The 22,768-nt window shown below is 42.4% G+C and overlaps 1 protein-coding gene across 1 annotated transcript; it reads right to left on the reverse strand.

Annotated features, from left to right (window-relative positions):
* Positions 1–17,732: 17,732 nt before the first annotated feature.
* LOC308468205 (tigger transposable element-derived protein 1-like) lies at positions 17,733–19,917 on the reverse strand. The gene is made up of 2 exons (XM_080990195.1): positions 19,717–19,917; positions 17,733–19,594 (listed from the first exon to the last, which is right to left on the reverse strand). Exon 2 carries the CDS (start codon positions 19,575–19,577, stop codon positions 17,877–17,879), a length of 1,701 nt encoding a protein of 566 aa, XP_080846321.1. The 5' UTR covers positions 19,578–19,594; positions 19,717–19,917; the 3' UTR covers positions 17,733–17,876.
* Positions 19,918–22,768: the final 2,851 nt, after the last annotated feature.

The raw sequence follows: 22,768 nt of genomic DNA on the forward strand, positions 1-22,768 counted from the left end.
AGAGTCAGAATGGTTGAAGAATTAGAGCTTTGTTTAATTATGATGCAAAGTAACTTAATCTGTTCTTCCTGGACCAATGTGCAAATCAGAAATTAGAAATCCACATGCTTAAATGCTCTCCAAATTTTTGAATGTGTGTTTGATTTAAAATATGGTTTTAGAAAAGAATTCATTTTTAAATGCAAATCTTAGGCAGATTAAGAAAGAAAGAAAAGACATGAGACAAAGTGGACTTCTTAGTGAATACATGGGGAAATGACATAGACCAGAAATAAATAAATTCAACCACACTTACTCCTGATCAAGCATGCAGGGGCTTTATGCAGTGGCCATGTATTCATGTGCATATTCAACTGGAAGTAAGTTCTAGTGTTTAGTGGGTCTTACTCCAGAGGCTTGGTTGCCTTGGATTGCAAACTTAACCATGCAGTTTTTATTTAAGAGTTCATAGTGGATGCTTTTGTGTGCTCTTATATTTAAACCTTTTTTTTAAAAGAACAACACAAAACAAATACTTATTGATTTTTCACAGAGCCAATGAGGATCTAAAACCAAACAACACAAGCAAGCAGAAAGACAGCCTATGCATCTGATTCTGATCAGGTCTTTAAGTACCACAGAGGGGAAAAAATATATAAACAGATCTGGCATGGTAATTGAGAGGTCTAAACAGCAGGGAAGGTGTAAACAGGTGCGCAAGAGTGATCATTAGCATATGTGTACCAACTCAGGAGATGTTAAGCACTGTCTCATGCAGAGGTGTTGAAGGTTTGGCTGTAGAAAACACAAAATCTAAGCAAGTTGGGAGGGGGGGGGAATCAGTCCCTTTGTTGAGCAGGCTTGTCCAGTTTTGTGATCAGCACTCCCAGCTTATTCCGCCTATGCCTCTTTCTTAGAATCTTTAGTTTAGCCATCAATCTTCCTGGGACTCATATTGTTTTTGTTGGTTGTTATCATTTTAAAATTCTACTGAGCGCTATAGAAAGAATCAAAACAGCCCACTGTCTTCCATAGTGACTTACAATCTAATATCCAAGGTGGAAAAGGAAAAGCTGGACAGTGGAGGGGACAGAATTATCATATTCAGAGTTAAAATATGGTGGTTTTACAAACTGCCTGGTGGAATGCTGATTCATGTTTCTCTTTTGGCAGTCTGGAGGCATTGTTAGCATTAGAGGACCAACCAGAGCCAGCCCAGCCATTAGGCAGGGTGAGGCCACTGCTTCAGGTGGCAGAAGCCCCCAGGTAGCATGCCCGTAGGAACCGCATCTGCTCCACTGCCTCTGCCAGTGGCTGAAAAGTGCTGCTGCCATTGGGTGCCGATTTTGGGCAACTTTGCCTTCATTTTGGGCAAGATCTCACGCAAAATCTTGCCCCAAATCAGTTCCAATGGTGGCACCACTTCTCTGCCAGCAGGGCATGTGGCAGGGCACACAGAGGTAGCAGAGCAGGTAATGGTAGCAGGAGCAGGTAGCTGGGGCAGGAGGGGTGGCAGCAGCAGGGCAAAGTGCTACCTCCCATTCCACCTCAAGCAGCAAAATGGTATGCACCAGCCCTGGGACCAACATATGATTTCTCAGGCTCCTGTTTTGTCAAGGTGTCAATACTGCAAGGATTGTAACCTAAGGCAAAGGGGAAAGACTGTAGCTCAGCAGGTTCCTGGTTCCATCTGCACCATCTCCAGGTAGGATGTAGAGGGCCCTCTGCCTGAAAACCTGGAGAGTCACTGTGTGGACAATACAGAGCCTGACTAAATATAGGTGAGCTTCCAATGTTCTAATGCCCTATCAACATAGCTGTCAACTTTTCCCTTTCCTTGCGAGGAATCCTATTCAGAATAAGGGAATTTCCCTTTAAAAAAAGGGAAACGTTGACAGCTATGCCTATCGATGATCCTGGGCCGTTTCCTTTCCAGACGGACTCAAATGAGGATCAGCATCACTGAAGAGAGGATTCCAGTGACAAATGGTACCAGCCAGGTTGATGAAAAAGGTCTATGTACTGTCAACTCTGTTCATGCCTTTAGTCCTTGTGAATTGAACCCCTGGAAGGAGTGCTGGGTAATATATATATTTATATATAAATTTCACAAAATTTATACACTGCTTGATTGTAAGAAACCTCAAAGCAGTTAAACTTTAACAACAGGGGGGGAATTACAATTCTAAAACATACAAAAGTTAAAATACTAAAACAGATTAAAATTACCTCAACTTTCTAAGCATCTGGGCAGGCTTGACTAAAGAGGAATGTGTTTCGCAGTCGCCAAGAGAAGTGTACAGTGAAGGTGCCTGCTTGGTCTCAATGGGCAGGTTGCCACACTAAATGATGGATTTTTTTCTGAACTGGAGTGAGTATTGTGAGGTACCTCTAGTAGTGCCAATTCCACTGACTGAATCAGTTGAGTGGGCACATGCGGGGTAAGGTGATCACGTATGTAAACTGGTCCCAAATTGTTAAGGGTTTTATATACTAATAATAGTAACAACTTGAACCTGGACTGGCAGCAAATAGGCAACCAGTGCAGATGTCTGAGCACAGGTGTCATATGCTGATGAGGTTGTGAGCTCTTTGGAAAGCTGAAAGATGGCAGACCACTGGTGAGCCAATTTTGGGAGGCTGGATCCCAGTGACCGTTGCTTCTGCCTAGGGCAAAGGAAGAAGGAGAGGTCTCGATTGTCTTCTACTCCTTCACTTTAGGATTGGATTCTTCCATTATTGCTGCCCTTGACCATGACACATTGGCTACATGAGGAATCATGTGACTACTCTCTTCTTCTAATACTACAGTCTATAAGATGTATGTGGTTGTTTGGGGCCTTTATTCCCCCCCCCCCCCACATACACACAAAGGTGAAAAATGAAGACTGACAGACACAGCAGCCTTTTGTTGCTAATTGCTATCATTACCTTGTAGCTAAACATGGTGACTCAGCATCACTGCTTAGATTCTCCTTAATTGCCTGAGTATATTTTGTAGCCCCAAGAGCTAGAAAGGGAACAAGATGATGATTAATTGTGATGGAAAACTAGAGGTCTGTATTCATCCAATGTCAATTGCTGAAGACCTATTAATTTCCCAGTGTTTTATGCCACTTGGCTCTGATAGCATGGAATTGGACCATTCAGTGGTCATGCACATCCAATAGCTGGAGCGCTTTCTGCGTTAGGTACTCTAGAAATGGATGTTCTTTAGTGGAGGGATGGGGAACTTGTGCCCCTAGGAATCCTGCTGTCTGAGTGGTCACCTTACCTGGCCTCATGGGTGGACCAGCCATCTGAAGGACCACAGTTCTCAAGTCCTTGCATTGCAACAGTCACAAAAGAAGGCACAGAAGAACTTGGTTCAGCTTATTACAGAGAGCACATTAAACAAGCACTTGATTGAGCAGTATTTTCACTTATTGTCAAAGGGTGAGTAGAAAAAGGGAATGAATCGATTGGGGTATAGAAATATCCCAAGGAATCAAATCCCAGAGTGAAGCATCACTGCTGAGAAGACTTTCTTGTATGCCCTCCTCAGCTGGGGATGTGACAGAGAACAGGTCTTTCCCTGATGGTTTAAGCATACAGGTTGAATTATATGCAAGGAGGTGGTCCCTTAGAGAACCTGGTTCAAACAATTGCTTTGGACATTACTATTGCCACTGTTCACATTGTTAATAATAAAAACACAACATTTTAGAAAGCAGTCATCATTCTGAAACACATTTCCTTTGCAGTGCATTGCCACTGTTTTGTGCATAGGCCTAACAAGAGACCTGCGTGCCAATTAGGGTCAGTGTAAATTTTGCATAGTGGCTCAAAAGCTGGAGGAAACCTATTAAGGCATTATTTGCAACTAGTAGTTTCAAGGGACATGGCGAGAGGAGGAGAGGGGAAAATGACTTTTTGAAAGGGAATGAGAGTAAGCGCCAGATGGTTTCCATTAATGTCCACTCAGCTGAAGCACTAGTATTGCTCCATTAGGCAGTGAAACATGGGGAAAGTACAAATTCCTCTTGTTAAAACTTGTTTTAACTGTCAGAACATTTAAGTGGGCATTTATACCAAGCCTCACATAAAGGCTCACATAAAGTGTTGGGGGAAATGGCTGAAAACTGGAGACTTCCCCATTTTATCTATTTAAACTACATCAATGAGCATACCATCATCTCCACTCTGTTTCACACAGGGAGCAAGTCTGGACCACTTCTCCTCCCCCTTCTGCTCAGGTCCCACCCACTCTGATGATACCTTTTATGAGGTCTCCACATCCAGGTCACATCAGGCTTTTCATTCTAGCAAGTGTTTTGCCTGATCTGTCTCTTCAAAGTATGATTAGGGACTTGTGATCAGGATGTTCATACTCAGTTCAGAATTAGGCTATTGTTTTCTGTAAACTTGTCAAGCAACCCCAAAACAAAAACTGAAAATAGCTCCCACCCCCCAACCAGTGCTGAATTAAGACAGGAACATGTTCCTAAGGTGTGATAGGTTCGATCTTCCATGCCAGCATTACACCCCAACAGTGGCAGCACCAGAAAATATATATATAGGTAGGCAAGGAAGGGCAAAGTGTATTTCTAGGATGGCGAGCTGTGTTGCACATACAAAATAACAATATATGTTAACGAGGGGAGTCAATATATATGTTAAGGGGAGGGCTGGAGATGGACAAGCTCCTTGCCTTTTGGGGTGCTTGCCTCCCTGTCCTCCTGCGGCACCAACCATGACCCCCCAACCCTTTGAAGCATCTGAGACTTGCCCCTCCACCTTTTTACTCCCCACTTAGTGGTTGTGTCATTTGGGAAGATGTTGGTAGAAAACACACACTATCTCTCTCTCTCTCTCCCCAAACACTCCATTTTGATTCCACAGAGCTCAAAGCAATATATAAGGTTATCAGCATCTATCTAATCCCCAATAGAGTAGACTTAGACATGGTGGCTGGCCTGTGGTCACCAGGGATGGGGTGAATGTATAAATTTCAATTTCTCTCAGTTTCTCATTTTTCAAATCTTAACTTCAGTTCATCACATTCCCACATCACTTTGTGGTATCTTTTTGAAAAGTCATCACAAAAAAATCACCAGAACTTTAGTGGGAATTTCTCCTAACATATATATTTTGGAACGTAATTTTTGCAAAGTGTATTTTCCTGAGGCAATGCATTCTTGCATATTGCTTTCAGTAAGTAATGCATTTGTAGGCACACATTTTACCCTATTATGCATATATTGGATCCATTACTTTGCGGGAGAACTGCAAAACAAAATACAGAGAAAAAATCAGTTTCAAAGGATGCCTGTGTTTCAGTCAGTGCATTGTTTTGGAAAGTGCAAATTAAACAAGTTCACCTTTAATTGCAAATTGCATTGAATCTGTCCCCCATCCCTAACATTCATCTTATGAGCTTCATGGCTATGCGGGGATTTGAACCTGAGTCCCTAGGCCAACACTCCAAATACACTACACTAGCTCTTATTGGCTCCTTGCCTTTCTCATATCTAGAACTCGGCTGCAGAAATATATCAGAGATTGTGGACCTTGGAAAATGTATAATGCACCTGAGTCTTTTGCCTTGGCTTGAATGTATTGGTAACTATGCAGACCAGTGCTCTTAGCAAGGGAGAAGCATATTTTATCTGCAATTTACTGGTTTTGGTGAGGACCATGACCGTGCCAGTGCTCTAACATTTAAACAATGTTGCTTGCAGCCAATGAGACATATTAAGTCATATCCAACTATGTTCTAACTAGTTTAGGCCCACTGAAATTAATAGACAAGTGAGTTATGCCCATTAATTTCAGTGGCTCTACTCTGAGTAGAACTAGCATTGGAAAGCAACCCTTGTCTGTGAACATTGTTTTACTCCATCACTCATAAGTCACCCATTTCTAATCAAGGAGTGGGGGCTCAAACAAAGTCATGTTCTTTCTTGCAGCTTGTGATAAGGGTGCAAAGGGAACTTTCCCAATGAACGTAATTGACTAATTTTTAATATCTGGTGTAAGGGAGTTGCATTTTCATAACTTAATTACAGTGTCAGCAGGTTGCCAATTAATTAATTGAAATTCTCTCCCCCCCCCCTCTTTTGGTGCAGTCTCCAGCTGTATTTAATTAGCACATGGCTAGGAGGGAAGAGATGGCTATTGTCTTTTGCCCGGCTAAATGATTAAGTGTTTTCTGCCGTGTGCTGTTTACTGTATTTTGCTTCCCACTGAGATGTTTGCCACTCTTAGGATTCAGCTCGAGCAGGTCAGATTGTCCAAATTGCTATTACACAGTAGTCATACATTTATAGGGACATCACATGGAGAACTTCATAAGGTATAAGAGAAAAATGTTCTGAAAAGTTCCAAGAAGATGACACAGATTATAGCTGTGCCTTTGACACTAGCCGGTTTATTATGGCCGAAAAATCCACAAGAGTCATTTTCTTGTATATAGCATAAAGCATATAACATGGCTTATTTTTTAAGCTGTCCTGTTGACTTCCTCCTAAAATATTTTGTTGTCTCTGTAGATACACTACTGGAAAACCAATATGGAATGTAATAAATATGGATGGAAAAGTTTGTTTTTGTATCTACAACTTCCAGAATCTGTTGAATTCTAGAATGGCCATTTGAGACTCAGAAGTACAGCTCATGATGCTTGTCTGGAGAGGTTACATATCATTCTAAGCTCAGAAGCATTATGCCACTCAATACAAGAGAACAGACTGAGAGTTTTTATTGCCCTTTCACCATTAATATGCTTCCTAGAGGGAACTGCTTGTCCACTGGGGGAAGCAAGATGCTAGTCTTGATGGACCTTTGATCTGATCCAGCCAATCATGTATCTAAAGACAAGTCACTGAATACAAGTTAGAACAATAGAATCATGGATTTGTATCCAATATGGCACTAAGCAAGTCACTTAGGGGTATGCATGTTCTGCTGCTGAAATGTTTTGCCCTAGCACAGTGTTTCCCAAACTTGGGTCTTCAGCTGTTTTTGGACTACAACTCTCATCATCCCTAGATAGCAAGACCAGTGATCAGGTATGATGGGAACTGTAGTCCCAAAACAGCTGAAGACCCAAGTTTGGGAAACACTCTCCTAGTAGAACATTGTTGTACAAGAGAATGCATAAGCAAGTTGCTGGCAACAGGCTGTACAAAACACAAAATCCTCTAGTGCAAGAGTCTTTGTGCTAGAGGACAGATAACATTGGATACAGCCCCACAGAGTTGGAAGGTACCATAAAAGTTACCACACTAAATCAGATCAGGAAAGATGCAGCTGGTGACTAGTAAGAGGAGGAACTGGTAGTGAGGATATCAGCATACCTTGACAAGACTGTGCCCAAAGCTGCAGACCAAACATCATTTGAGTCTAATTTACTTGACTCTAATCTTGTGAGGCCATGCTGGTCCCTTCTCTGTTTTCCTTTCACTGGCAGACGTTTTTGTTCTGGCAGGCCTTTGGCCACTAACTGGCTGCAGTGGCAGGGTCTAATATGTGTGGATGTTGTACTCTGTCTCTCTTTTTACTTTGGCCCTACCCACCGTTGGCATGTAGCCCTCAGAATGTTGCTAGGACGGAATGTGGCCCTTGGACTGAAAAAAGTCCCTCATTCCTGCTCTAGAATGTTTGTGCTCTGGCCCTAGGTGCTGGTCACTGACACATTATATGAAGCTTTGGTTTGCCACACATATACTGGAGAAGTTTCAGTGCAAATGTATGTCTCCAAAAGCTCATAATGAACTATGGTTCATTATGTAGTCTAAGTTGTCTGAAAATATTGTTAACTTTTTTGAAACAGTAGATGAATATTTATTTATAACAATTCCTGATGCAGGTTTATATGCAGCAGAGATACCAAGAAGAGCTACCAAATGCTTTGTTCTTCCATTCCACCATGTGAACCCTAGCAGTAAGGAGGTATAAGCTGGGTGCTCCAAGTTTATAACATGTGACTTAAGCAAACCGTGGTTATTTTTTCTATACAATTTTTTAAAGAAACATTTACCAATTTGGAACCAAAGTTTTACTGTCTGTCTTTTCTTGTTGCTGTATGGGAATGCACAAGAATATGACCTTTGAAAGATTTGTAAAGAAACAAATTTCAAAAAGAGACCAACAAATGTGTGGTCTCTTTTTATGCTAAAGGAAGTAGGATACTTTGGAAGCAGCTGAGAATGGGATATTTGAAAGTTCTAATAGCCCATATTTCCATGGTTTACTTTGCTGCATGTTTTGTGATTTTAAATCTTGGCTGGGGCTCTCTCACCAAAGAGTACTGGTACCAAACCTGGATTTGGCATCCAGGGAATTATCCTTATTATATATCATATCTATATTTTTCCTCTTACCAAATCAGCCAAGACGTTTAACATCAGGTTTATTTCTCCCTTTAACTTCAGCACTGAGGTATTTAGAATGTGTTTGGCAAAAGATAACACACACACACACAGGTTCTGGCATCACAGCCAACTTAGCAGATGCATCCACAGTTATAAACTATTAATGTTCCTCAATGAAAGTTACCTAGGCGTCCTCATCATACTGCAGGACTCTAGAGTACCTGTACATTTGCAGACAATGCAGCTTGCCATATCCCCCCCCCCGCAATTTTTCTGTATTGCTACAGTCCAATAAACCCCCATTATGTAAGTGTCAAGTATGTTGCATACACAGCATAGATGTGGTCATTTTCTGAATAGCACATAATGCTTTGTCTCTCTGCCACTCATCTGAGTTTTAAAAGTGACATTTTCTTGCACACCTGCTTGCATCCTTTTGCTCCTCTCAGATGTTTTCAATGAGAAAGAATCTACACATTCATTTGGGAGTTTGTTGATGTGGGTGCATGCAGAGAGGACTGCTTGGGCCCAATTCAGAGTGCTGGATTTGACCTATAAAGTCTTATATGGCTCAGGGTCACAGTCCCTCAAGGACCACCTCTAACTAACCCAGACCATGCAATCATCATCTGAGGCCCTTCTTTGTTTGCTCCCCACACAAGAGATTTGAAGGGTGGCAACAAGAGAACAGCCCTTTTCAGTGGTGGCACCCTGCTTGTGGAATACCCTTCCTGAGGTGGTTTCCCTGATGCCATTGTCATATAACCAAACAAAACCATTTTTTAATTTAAAAAAAATTCAGGTATTTGGGTTTAAAATATATATAGCCTTTATGCATAGATGCGATATTCTAATGTAGATTTTGTTTGTTTGTTTTGCTTGTTTTAATGTAAGCATTTGTTTGCTTAAAATATTTTAAGCTATAGCAAAAAAGGGCAACTATTAAATTAAATTAATAAATGGTAAAAATAAATGTTCCTTAAGCATCTTTGGAATGATGCCAGCAGTAGATATTATACTGCATAGGACTGGTTCACACAACTGCCCATGGTATAGTCATGTTGAAGTGAACTAGTTCTATCTGCAAAGCTCCAGTTCCGTGTATGCATGTTCTAGCCTTGAATTTTGTTTCTTCTTCCTCTTTTAAGAGGAAGTTTAAGAAACGTTATTCAAATAATATGATACTTACAGGGAAATTTGTGGTCCTCTAGATCAGGATTTCCCAAATTTGGGTGTCCAGCTGTTTTTGGAGAACAACTCCCATCACCCCTAGCTAGCAGGAACAGTGGTCTGGGATGATGGGAATTGTATTCCAAGAACAGCTGGATTCCCATGTTTGGGAAACCCTGCTCAAGATGTTTGTTGGACTGCAACTGCCTTCATCCCTGATGGATGGTCATGCTGACTGAGTCACAGTATCTTGAAAAGGATATTGCGGTGCAGACAGAGGTAACGAAAATTACCAGTGGCCTGGAGTATCACAGCTGTGAGGAATGGTTACAATGTTTTGAGCTATTAAGACTATTTAAAAGGTTAATATGGGGAGATATGATTTATAAAAGTGTACATGGAACAGAGAAAGTAATTCTAGAAACTGAGTCACCCAATAAAGATGAATGGTGGGAAATTCAGGACAACAAAAGGAAAACACTTATTTCCACAGCACGTAGCTTAAGTCTGGAATTTGTTACTACAAGCTACACTGATGTCCAAACTAATTACAGAAAAAGCTATTAACGGCTGGTGATGGCTATTTATTCTATACTACTGTCAGGGGTGCCAGATATATGGGGTGCAAGGGGCTTCAGCCCCCCATATTTTGGGACAGGGGCTGTGCCCCCCAATGTTATGGGGGCCCCACTGCAGGGCACAGTCTATGCACCCAAGTCCCAGTTGCCACCCGGGAGCCCAGAAGCTGGGTGGCTGCTGGGAAGAGGGAGGGCACCATCCACACGAACCGCCCCGCAGGACCCCCCTGACTAGTGTATATCATCATCATCATGATAATCATTTATTTATTGTACCTTGCCCATCTGACTGTGTTGCCCCAGCTTCTCTGGGCGGCTTCCAACAAAATATAAAGGGACAAAACAAAACATCAAACATTAAAAGATTCCTGACACAGGGTTGCCTTCACTGTCTACGAAATGTCATATAATTATTTAACTTTTTGACCTCTCATGAGAGGGTGTTCCACAGGGTGGGCGTGACTACTGAGAAGGCCTGTTTCCCTGTAACTTCACTTCTCACAACGAGGGAACCACCAGAAGGCCCTCAGAGCTGGACCTCAGTGGGGCTGAACACTGGGGGTGGAAAGCAGTTGCTAGGTTACATGAGTGGGAGAGTGCTATTGTGCTCATGTCCTGCTTGTGGGCTTCTCATGGGCACCTGGTTTGGCCACTGTTTCTATGTGGAAGGAGGGAAGACTCCTGGATTAGATAGACCAGCTATCTGGAGGTTCATGGGTTCTCTAATACTGATACAGCAGATCTTTCATTTTACTCTCTCAGATAAGCGTGCATAGCATTGCAATTTAGTTACTGTAAAGTGCATGACCATTTTGTCACTTCTTTTACACTTGAATGCCAACATTAGTCTATAAATACATTTGGTGGCTAATCTCCAGTCAACCTTTGGACAAAGGAGTTTTGTGAGATTGGTTTTGGACTTTATTGTTATTGTTGGATATGAACTGGTGGACGAAGGCATCTAACAATGCCATGCTTATTGGAAACAAAACAAGAGGTCTCTTTCCATTGCCACTTGATCTGCCTTTGACTGCCACATAGAAAAACAGTATGATGAGCCTCACAGCTTCACCCTCTTGCTTCTTTTCCATCCTTGTCTGGAGTGAAGAAGTATGCATCATGATCGGCACCTGTCACAAAGCCTGAGTTAAAGTTTATCTAATCGTTAATGCCTGAAAGCAGACCCCGTTCTACTTTCCTTGGAGAGTTGTTAAATCGGTGACTCCTTTCTGACCCCCTCTTTCAACTGTGAAAGGATGCAGAAAGGCTTGGTTTGACACCTCTCAAGAGTTCAAGTAGAATCATGTGTTGCATTTTACCTTTATTTCTTGATATTGAAGTTAAAGAAGAAACTTTTTTTGCAATAACTTTCAGGCAATGAAATTTTCAATTCCACACTGCAGCCTAATTGTTCTGAGACAGACTTTGCACTGCGACCTGATAGAGGGGAAAAAGCAGGTCCTCAGTAGGGCACAGAAAGAATGTATCTTTATATAAATGGTTAGAGTTTTAAAGAAGTTGAAGCAGACATGTTCACTGACATTTACTTGAGCTTAGCAGTTGCTTACACACTGCACATTAAAGTATTTTGCTTTTCAAATTCATTTGTTTGTTCAACATTAACAATCCAGAATAGCAGCCTTGCTGGTTCAGACCAAAGGCCCATCTAGTCCAGCATTCTGTTCTCACAGTGGCCAACCAAATATCTAGAGGAAGCCCACAAGCAGAACACAGGTACCCTTTTCCTCGTGGTCCCCAGCAACCAATATTAACAGGCATACTGCCTCTGATACTGCAGCTGCTATAGCAATCATTATTTATCTTCCAGCATTTGTCTAATCACCTTTCAATACTACCCTAGTTGATGAACACCACCACATATTTGGGTAGGGAACTTCATAGCTTATGGGCTTTGTGAAGAAGTTACTACTTTGATCTGTCCTGATCACCTGTTATTTAGTTTCATTGGGTAGCCCCAAGTTTTCTTGTTAGGAGAGAGAATCTCCCTTTCCATTTTCTCCTTGTAAGTGAACCTTTGCTGCAATTTGGGCGTATTTCTCATTGAGTTAATAAACCTTCCATGGAGCTGTTCTACTCAGGCTGTTGATTGGGAAAAAACGTAACAACTTAAGAAGAACCTGCTGAATCAGACCAATGGCCCATCTAGTATAGTGTCCTGTTCTCACAGTGGCCAAACTGTAGGAAGCTGGTAAGCAAGATCCAAGAACCAGAGCTCTCACTCCTCCTGTGGTATTCAGCAACTGATATTCAGAAACGTTATTGCCTCCAACCTTGCAGGAAGCATAGCCATCATGGATTGTAATCACTGTAGCTTCAACCTCCAGAATTTGTTTAGTTCTCTTTTAAAGTTATCTAGCCAAGTTGGTGGACATTACTGCCCCCTATGGGAACAAGTTCCATAGCTTAGCTATATGCTATTATCTGTTATGAATCTTGCAACATTCAGCTTCATTGGCTGTCTATGAGTTCTAGTGTTTTGAGAAAGGGAGAAAAGCTTTTCTCTACCCATTTTATGCTATGCATAATTTTCTAAGATTCTATCATGCCACCTCTTGCATTTTCTCTAAACTAAAAAAGTCCCCAATGCTGCAACCTTTCTTCAGAGGAGAGTCATTCATTCCATCCCCATGATCATTTTGGTTGTCATGTAGTTTAAGGTAGTACAGCCCAGATAGTTTTACCACACAAGTTAGAACTAGTTGTGTGGGATGTGAAGGCCTTATCAAAATTCCCTTAAAAATTCCTGTACAGCATGTTATCTCATTTCCATATTCATAGGAAAGTTTCATCTTAGCAGAAATCTTGTGGTTGCTTTATACTGTCTTGTTCAACAGATGGTCCATGCAACATCTCCTTGAACACCAGACAGTTCCTTTTTCCCTTCTGTTGCAACTGCAACTGCCCATCTGGCTAATACTTTGATTACATGTGGTTGACCTCTTTTTGAACACTGCACATCACACTATCATTTGTTCTCACTTAGAACCAAAATGCTAAATGCAACTGCTGGTGATTCAGATTAAAATAAGTTGGCACTAGTATTATAGGCCTGTGGATTTATTTATTTTTTAATTTTAAACTAATTTATCGCTTTCACAGAAGCCTGTGGGTTTGAGATGGTTAGAACCCCACTGGAGAAATTTTGCTAATCTCCTAGAAGCTCTCTTTGCTTTCCTTTAGAACTTCTCGGGTGATTTTCTCAAGAAGAAATATTCAAATTTACCTTGCAGTTTCATTGTTCTGTGAGTGGAGCATCTGCTTTGCATGAAAAAGGCTGAATGTTCTGTTCCTGGTGTCTCATCTTCTAAAAGAGAAGGCAATAGGAGAGACACCTGGCTGAAGAGTCTCTTGTCAGTCAGAGAAAAGTGTTGATTATAGAGAAAGACAGTGGCAAGTTCTACACCCATATCTTATCAACTTTGTGTATGAACTGGGAATGTTTCCATCAGCACAAGGCTCCCAGTACAGCATCCCAGTATGATAACCTGTGGCAGCTAGAACAACATTGAGAGATGGTTGTGAAGGTCATCGTACCACAAGGATTTCCTATGTTTTCCTTTCAAATGGAAGAAGGAGCTTTGCATGGTTTCCCCCTTGAACTGCTGTTGTTCACCTGCATTTTCACAGGCAAGTCGGCCTTTTGCACAGATACCAGAATTTTTGCCATAGCAGGTGACATCAGAGACTGCATCTCTCAATGATAGGCGAGTGTGGCAGAGAATCTTGTACAATATGCCCATAGCTCAAGGGTGGGAAGTTATTGCTGGACTCCAGCTCCCACCAGCCCCAACCACTGTGGCTGGTGGTACAGCAAGAGGAGATGTATTCCAGCACTATGTGAAGGAGCATAGGTTCCTCATCCCTCCTGTAGTTGGCCTCACTTGAATATTGTCTTTGTGCATGTGTGTTTGTGCAAGGGAGAATGAAATTTTAGCTGAGCAGTGAAAAAACTAAGGTGTTACAAAGAGACATCATCACTTTCTTGTCACAGTTGAGAGAATCTTACATTAAAACTTTTTTTTTTTTTAAGTACACCTCTGGTCCTTTTCAGTGTTGTTATTAAAGTCAGTCCCCAGAGCAGATAACTTGAATCCTGCAAATCACCTACCCAATGTAACTTTCCCCCCACTGTAATATATCATCTGTCTCATCAGAAAAAGAGTACATAAGGAGAAACAATTACAATTGCAAATATCTGGTTGGTGATTGCATTATGTCCAGGTAATACACTGGTGATATTTTGACAGTGACTTGATGACTAATTGAAGGGGTGGAGGAGCTGGTTTCTCCTCTTTCTGTGGATTCATATCTCATTCCCTACTTGGACTATATGATGATACAGTGGTCTCAAGAAGATGGTTCAGATATTAGAATCTTTGTACACTGAATTATTGAAAGGAAATTGGATGTTGCAGCATTTGGAGAATTTTGGGGGAGTTGTTTTAACTCATATTTTATGCAGTGTTCATGTACCCCCCCCTTTATAGGTAATATGTTGCAGCATCCACTACGAAAGGGTTGCCATATTCCAAAGAGCAAAACCCTGGAAACATTCAAGTTGCACACACCACCATTCTGCATCTCTGTGCTCGCCCCCTCCCTGACGCTGACCTACAGTTGCCATATTCCCAAGAGCAAAGCCACACAAACAACAACAACAACAACAGCAACAAATGAGAGGGAGGTTCACCCTGTTCCAACTGGAAGGGGCAGTGGTGGGAGCAGCAGCTCCACAGTCTTCTCGGTGGCACCAGCTGCCACAGCTTGGCTCATGGTGTCCAGCAGTGGCATGTCTTGGGAGCTGGCGAGGAGGAAGCCACAGCTAGGGGAGGATGCAGAGCTGCATGGGGTCAAGCGCAGCTGCACAGCTGATAGGGAAGAAGTGACGGCGGTGGCTCCCGAGGGACACTCCCAGTGGCCCGTCCAGCTCCATGCTTCACACTTTGCACAGTTGCTTCTGCCTTCAGTCTCAGCACGGCTCCCGAATGCTGTTGCTGCCACACAGGTCTCTTGTCAAGAGCCTCCTGCTGCCACCTCCAGTGTTCCCAGCCTCACCACTCCTCACAGACTTTATGCTCTAGGAGGCTGGAACAGAACAGGAAGTGGAAGCAGAAATGGTGGCAGCAGTTTCCTTAGCAGCTACTGCCAGCCCAACCTGGGAAAGAGGCGTGCGGGTCTGGCAACCATGCAGGTGGTACACGGGCTTTGCACATGCTCACCTCCAGCCTAAATGACAACTTCTGATTCCAAGGCACAGTGAAATAAATAAATAAATAACCCTCCGAAAACATGGACATTTCCTATAACATGTAAAAAATATCCACCCAGATGGGCATGTTGGCCCACCCAAAAAGGACATGTCCAGGGAAACCCAGACACATGACAACCCAACACTACAAAACATTCTCCCCATGGAATATTTCTCACATTTCCTTGAGGCTGAGATAGAAGGATGTCCATAAGACTTTCCCTTTCCTTGATATCGGTGCAGGATTTACGTATAAGCTAAACAAGCTATAGCTTAGGGCCCCACTCTCTTGGGGGCCCCAAAAAAATGTAAAGGGGGAAAAAACTGGGTGTACATTTCCAAAATATAAGATAAAAAACAAATAAAACAAAATCTACATATAGCAACAGTGTTTTGTGTTGCGTAGGCTCCTATGATGTAAGTAATGGGCCCTGCCTGCTAGCCTGCTCCCTAAAAGATCACATATTTTGTTACGTGCAAATGGCTTTAGATACCTATTAGGTTCATAAATTACCATATAGCATATATTCAACACATAAAACAGCGACAATTTGTTGTTGACAAAGGACAGCTGGACATATAAAGGACCCCATTACCTTCAGTAGCTTAGGGCCTCATCAACTCTAGATCCAGCCCTGCTTGATATCAGCATAAAATCAACACTCTCCTTTTTGAAAACTGAGAGGCGGGAGGGGAGGGAGGGTTGGTTGATACTCAGTAGTCTCTCTCTCTCTCTTTCCCTCTTTCCCACAAATACCATGAGTTCATCATACAGTCATACCTTGGGTTGAAGTAGCTTCGGGTTGAGCGTTTTCAGGTTACGCTCCGTGGCGACTCGGAAATAACGGAACGTGTTACTTCTGGGTTTTGCCACTCGCACATGCGCAGACACTCAAAAATGATGTCACGTGCATGCGCGGAAGTGGTGAATCGCGACCCATGCACACGCAGACGCGGGGTGTGTTTGCTTCAGGATGCGAACAGGGCTCCAGAATGGTTCTCGTTTGCATCCAGAGGTACCAGTGTATGTTCACACAGAGAACATCCATGAATATCATTTGCACTTACATACACACTTTCAGAAATTATGCTAACCACTCATAACAATTCTGCACACTGCAGACATCAACTGTACACAAAGGTCCTAGAAATGTCTGGTCAGTTTAGTTTATTTTCTTTTTAAAACAAATTAATAGTTGGTATATTTGAGGAAGGGTCATCGTTCCCTGGTAGAGCATCTGCCTTGGTTGCAGAAGGCCTCAGCTTCAATCTGCAGCATCTCTGTGTAGGACTGGGAGAGTCCTGGAGAACCACTGCCAATCAGTGTAGACTGTACTGAGTTAGATGCAACAATGGCCTGACTCAATATAAGGCAGCTTACTATGTTCCTATTTCAGAAGATAGTGTTAGTATAGGTAGAAAGGCTTGATTTGGCTTAGGGTTTTCCCATTCATATTTCAGTGGACAGAAATAACCAATAATCTCTTTCTTTCTTTCTTTCTTTCTAATATTCTTTATTGATTTAAAATACAAACATATGCAAAAATATACAAAATCATTACAACAGAAATGAAGGTAAAAGAGACAGAAATGACAACAGAAATAAAAGTAAAGAAAGAAGTCAAAAAGGAAGAAAAAGAACCAAGAAAGAAAGAAAGAAAGAAAGAAAGAAAGAAAGAAAGAAAGAAAAAGCTATGTACAAAAAAGAAAAATATCTTCTTGAATAACACTTAAATAAAAATTCTGGATGTAAAACTTCCAATCGTTCTCATTATACTGTTTGTACTTTCATTAATTTTTTCGCACAGTTTTATATTCTTTTATATCATTTCCATCTAGTCAGAAAAATATTTGTTACCTGTTTTCACTTACAAGTAGCATTCAAGTTCTGCTAATATGGTAGGATTAGTACAATATAATCTTAAGTAATCCTTAAATATTATCCATTCTCCATGCATTTTCTGATTTAAGACTCCTCTAACTCTTCCCGTCAGTTTTGCTAGTTGTAAATATTCTATCATGAATATATGCCAATCTGTTATCGTTGGTAGTATTTCACTTTTCCAGTTCCTCGCCACAAGAATTCTCGCTGCTGTAATTGCATACATGAACATTGGTCTTATACATATTTTAATTTCTAATGGTAGTATACCTAAAAGAAAAATCTCTGGGGTTTTTTTTAAAGGTTAATTTCAATAGTTTCTTAAATTCATTGTAGATACTATTCCAGTACAGTGGTGCCTCGCAAGACGAAATTAATTCGTTCCGCGAGTTTTTTCGTCTAGCGAATTTTTCGTCTTGCGAAGCACGGTTTCCCATAGGAATGCATTGAAATTCAATTAATGCGTTCCTATGGTCAAAAAAAGTCCAAACAAAGCCAAATTTGGTACAACAAGAGTTTATTAACTGCTCTTTAAAGTCACACATACTTTAAAGAGCATATCAAAAATTGAAGGAACAATAAATTAAGTTTCTAAACATGACAGGAAAAACATTTAAAAATCAAAAAAGGGTACATTACATTTTCTAAGACTCTGGGGGACCACTCGAAGAAGGTTCCTCTTCCACTCTTTGCTTCTTGCTGAGGAACCTGTCCATGGTCTGCTGCTTCATCCGCCTTTTCAGCAGCTCCCTGAGAGGCAACATGACCGTCGTATCAAAAATGTTCGCTTGGTCATGTGCCACGTGCTTGTCAGGGTGGTGCCGCTCTGCAAAAGCCTGCACCTCCTTCCACTTCTGGCAAATGTCCCTCAGTTCTTTGGAGGACAGCCGTTCCTCAGTTGCTTCCTCCTCTTCCAGCGAGGCCTGCTCCTGCGCAACCTCTGACTGCAGTTCAACCAGCTCCTGGGTGGTCAGCTCGTGGTCGTGCTCCTCCACCAGCTCGCAGACGTCCTCCTCTGTGACCTCCAGGCCCATGGTCCTCCCCAAGGCAACAATGTCCTGCACCACTGTTGACTCTGGTGCATCAGAGTCACTTGGTGCCACACAGTCCGGCCACAGGCTGCGCCAAGCGCAATTCAAATTCCTCTGGCTGATCCCCTTCCAGGCCGTGGTGATCATCTTCAAGCAGGTGACGATGTCGAAGTGGTCCTTCCAGAATTCCCGCAGGGTGATGGTGGTACAATCAGTCACCTCGAAGCATCGCCTGAAAAGCTCCTTGGTGTAGAGTTTCTTGAAATTGGCGATGACCTGCTGATCCATCGGCTGGAGCAGTGGCGTGGTGTTAGGCGGCAGGAACATGATGTTGATGAAGCTGAACTCCTCCAACAAGTCCACCTCAAGGCCTTTAGGATGAGCAGGAGCATTGTCCATCAGAAGCAAAGCCTTCAGCGGCAGGTCGTTGTCCAGCAGGTACTGTTTGACAGCAGGGCCAAAGGCAAGATTGACCCAGTCCACAAACAGCACACGTGTGACCCAAGCCTTGCTGTTGGATCGCCACATGACACTCAGCCGCTCCTTGTCGACCTTGTGTTTCTTGAAGGCCCGTGGGTTCTCCGAGTGGTACACCAGCAGGGGCTTGATCTTCAGGTCGCCGCTTGCGTTGGCACAGAAGAGCAGGGTCAGACGGTCCTTCATGGGCTTGTGGCCAGGCAACTTGGCCTCCTCCTGTGTGAGGAAAGTCCTTTTGGGCATCCTCTTCCAAAACAGCCCGGTCTCGTCGCAGTTGAAGACCTGCTGTGGAACGTAGCCCTCCGTCTTCACAACCTCCAGGAACTCCAAGGCAAAGTCTTCAGCCGCAGGAACATCAGAACTGGCAGCCTCTCCATGCCTGACCACGCTGTGGATTCCGGATCTTGCCTTGAACCGGTCAAACCAGCCTCTGCTTGCCTTGAAGACTTCTGGCTCGGCCGAGGTTCCTGGCTGTTCCCGGATGAGGTCTGCGTGCAAGGCCTTGGCCTTCTCACAAATGACGGCCTCAGTCACTGTGTCCCCTGCACGCTGCTTCTCTTCTAACCAGATGAGCAGCAACTTCTCGACCTCCTCCAGAACAGCTGGGCGGTTCTTCACGATCCTGGTGACTCCCTTGGCTGCATCAGTCACAAGGATCTTCTCCCTCATCTTCAGGATGGTCCCGATGGTCGATGGGTTCCTGCCGTACTCCCTGGCGAGGTCCGTCACACGCATTCCACCGTCGTGCTTCCGGATGATCTCCTTCTTCATCTCCAGCGTCACCTTCTCCTTCTTCCTCTCGCCGGCCTCCGCAGCAGCAGCCTTCTTGGGTCCCATGGCAGCACAGCTGTTACCTTTGTAAACTCAGAAAAAGAAAAAAAAATCAGCAATTCAAACCCACAACCAAGTCCTTGAATTCCAAACACCCAACCCAAAATCCAAAAACCCCCAAAAAAGTTTTAAAAGTTTAACTTACGAAATGGCTGCAAATCACCAAAGTCTTCAAAATCCTCAAATGGCTGCAAAAGAAGTTTTGGGAAAGCTTTAAAAATCACCAAAGTCTTCAAAAACCTCAACTGTTCCCCCAGCCCCTCCCCAACTGTTGCAAACCCCTCCCCAACTGTTGCAAACCCCTCCTCAACTGTTCCCCCAGCCACCCAGCACACAGAAATTCAAAACCCAGAAAATTTTTCAAAAAAACAACAACATGGTCCAATGGTTACAGAAAACCATAAAAATTCAAAAAAAAAAAACCCCACACAAGCTCCCAGATTCCTGCAAACCCCTCCTCAACTGTTCCCCCAGCCACCCAGCACACAGAAATTCAAAACCCAGAAAGTTTTTCAAAAAAACAACAACATGGCCCAATGGTTACAGAAAACCATAAAAATTCAAAAAAAAAAACCCACACAAGCTCCCAGATTCCTGCAAACCCCTCCTCAACTGTTCCCCCAGCCACCCAGCACACAGAAATTCAAAACCCAGAAAATTTTTCAAAAAACAACAACATGGCCCAATGGTTACAGAAAACCATAAAAATTCAAAAAAAAGCACACAAGTTCCCAGATTCCTGCAAACCCCTCCCCAGCTGTTCCCCCATCCACCCAGCACACAGAAATTTAAAACCCAGAAATTTTTTTCAAAAAAACAACAACATGGCCCAATGGTCACAAAAAATCATAAAAATTCAAAAAAAAGCACACAAGCTCCCAGATTCCTGCAAACCCCTCCTCAACTGTTCCCCCAGCCACCCAGCACACAGAAATTCAAAACCCAGAAAATTTTTCAGAAAAAAACAACATGGCCCAATGGTTACAGAAAACCATAAAAATTCAAAAAAAAGCACACAAGCTCCCAGATTCCTGCAAACCCCTCCCCAGCTGTTCCCCCATCCACCCAGCACACAGAAATTTAAAACCCAGAATTTTTTTTCAAAAAAAAACAACATGGCCCAATGGTCACAAAAAATCATAAAAATTCAAAAAAAAGCACACAAGCTCCCAGATTCTTGCAAACACCTCCCCAGCTGTTCCCCCATCCACCCAGCACACAGAAATTTAAAACCCAGAAATTTTTTTCAAAAAAAACCAACATGGCCCAATGGTCACAAAAAATCATAAAAATTCAAAAAAAAAAAAAACCCACACAAGCTCCCAGATTCCTGCAAACCCCTCCTCAACTGTTCCCCCAGCCACCCAGCACACAGAAATTCAAAACCCAGAAAATTTTTCAAAAAACAACAACATGGCCCAATGGTTACAGAAAACCATAAAAATTCAAAAAAAAGCACACAAGTTCCCAGATTCCTGCAAACCCCTCCCCAGCTGTTCCCCCATCCACCCAGCACACAGAAATTCAAAACCCAGAAAATTTTTCAAAAAAAAACAACATGGCCCAATGGTCACAAAAAATCATAAAAATTCAAAAAAAAGCACACAAGCTCCCAGATTCTTGCAAACACCTCCCCAGCTGTCCCCCCATCCACCCAGCACACAGAAATTTAAAACCCAGAAATTTTTTTCAAAAAAACAACAACATGGCCCAATGGTCACAAAAAATCATAAAAATTCAAAAAAAACCACGCAAGCTCCCAGATTCTTGCAAACACCTCCCCAGCTGTTCCCCCAGCCACCCAGCACACAGAAATTTAAAACCCAGAAATTTTTTTCAAAAAAACCCAACATGGCCCAATGGTCACAAAAAATCATAAAAATTCAAAAAAAAACCACACAAGCTCCCAGATTCCTGCAAACCCCTCCTCAACTGTTCCCCCAGCCACCCAGCACACAGAAATTCAAAACCCAGAAAATTTTTCAAAAAAACAACAACATGGCCCAATGGTTACAGAAAACCATAAAAATGCAAAAAAAACCCACACAAGCTCCCAGATTCCTGCAAACCCCTCCTCAACTGTTCCCCCAGCCACCCAGCACACAGAAATTCAAAACCCAGAAATTTTTTTTCAAAAAAAACCAACATGGCCCAATGGTCACAAAAAATCATAAAAATTCAAAAAAAAACCACACAAGCTCCCAGATTCTTGCAAACACCTCCCCAGCTGTTCCCCCATCCACCCAGCACACGGAAATTTAAAACCCAGAAAATTTTTCAAAAAAACAACAACATGGCCCAATGGTTACAGAAAACCATAAAAATTCAAAAAAACCCCACACAAGCTCCCAGATTCCTGCAAACCCCTCCTCAACTGTTCCCCCAGCCACCCAGCACACAGAAATTCAAAACCCAGAAAATTTTTCAAAAAACAACAACATGGCCCAATGGTTACAGAAAACCATAAAAATTCAAAAAAAAGCACACCAGTTCCCAGATTCCTGCAAACCCCTCCCCAGCTGTTCCCCCATCCACCCAGCACACAGAAATTTAAAACCCAGAAATTTTTTTCAAAAAAAACAACAACATGGCCCAATGGTCACAAAAAATCATAAAAATTCAAAAAAAGCACACAAGCTCCCAGATTCCTGCAAACCCCTCCTCAACTGTTCCCCCAGCCACCCAGCACACAGAAATTCAAAACCCAGAAAATTTTTCAAAAAAAAACAACATGGCCCAATGGTTACAGAAAACCATAAAAATTCAAAAAAAAGCACACAAGCTCCCAGATTCTTGCAAACACCTCCCCAGCTGTTAACCCATCCACCCAGCACACAGAATTTAAAACCCAGAAATTTTTTTCAAAAAAAACCAACATGGCCCAATGGTCACAAAAAATCATAAAAATTCAAAAAAAAACCACACAAGCTCCCAGATTCTTGCAAACACCTCCCCAGCTGTTCCCCCATCCACCCAGCACACTGAAATTCAAAAATTCAAAGCCAGATTTTTTAAAAAAAAAAAATAAACATGGCCCAATGGTCACAGAAAATCATAAAAATGCAGAAAAAAACCACACAAGCTCCCAGATTCTTGCAAACCCCTCCCCAACACCAAGTCCTTGAATTCTAAACACCCCAACCCAAAATCCAAAAAACCCAAAAAAAGTTTCAAAAGTTTAACTTACCAAACAGCTG

This window comes from Podarcis pityusensis (genome assembly GCF_964106645.2).
Source record: "Podarcis pityusensis genome assembly, chromosome: Z".
In the NCBI taxonomy this organism is placed as follows: Eukaryota; Metazoa; Chordata; class Lepidosauria; order Squamata; family Lacertidae; genus Podarcis; species Podarcis pityusensis.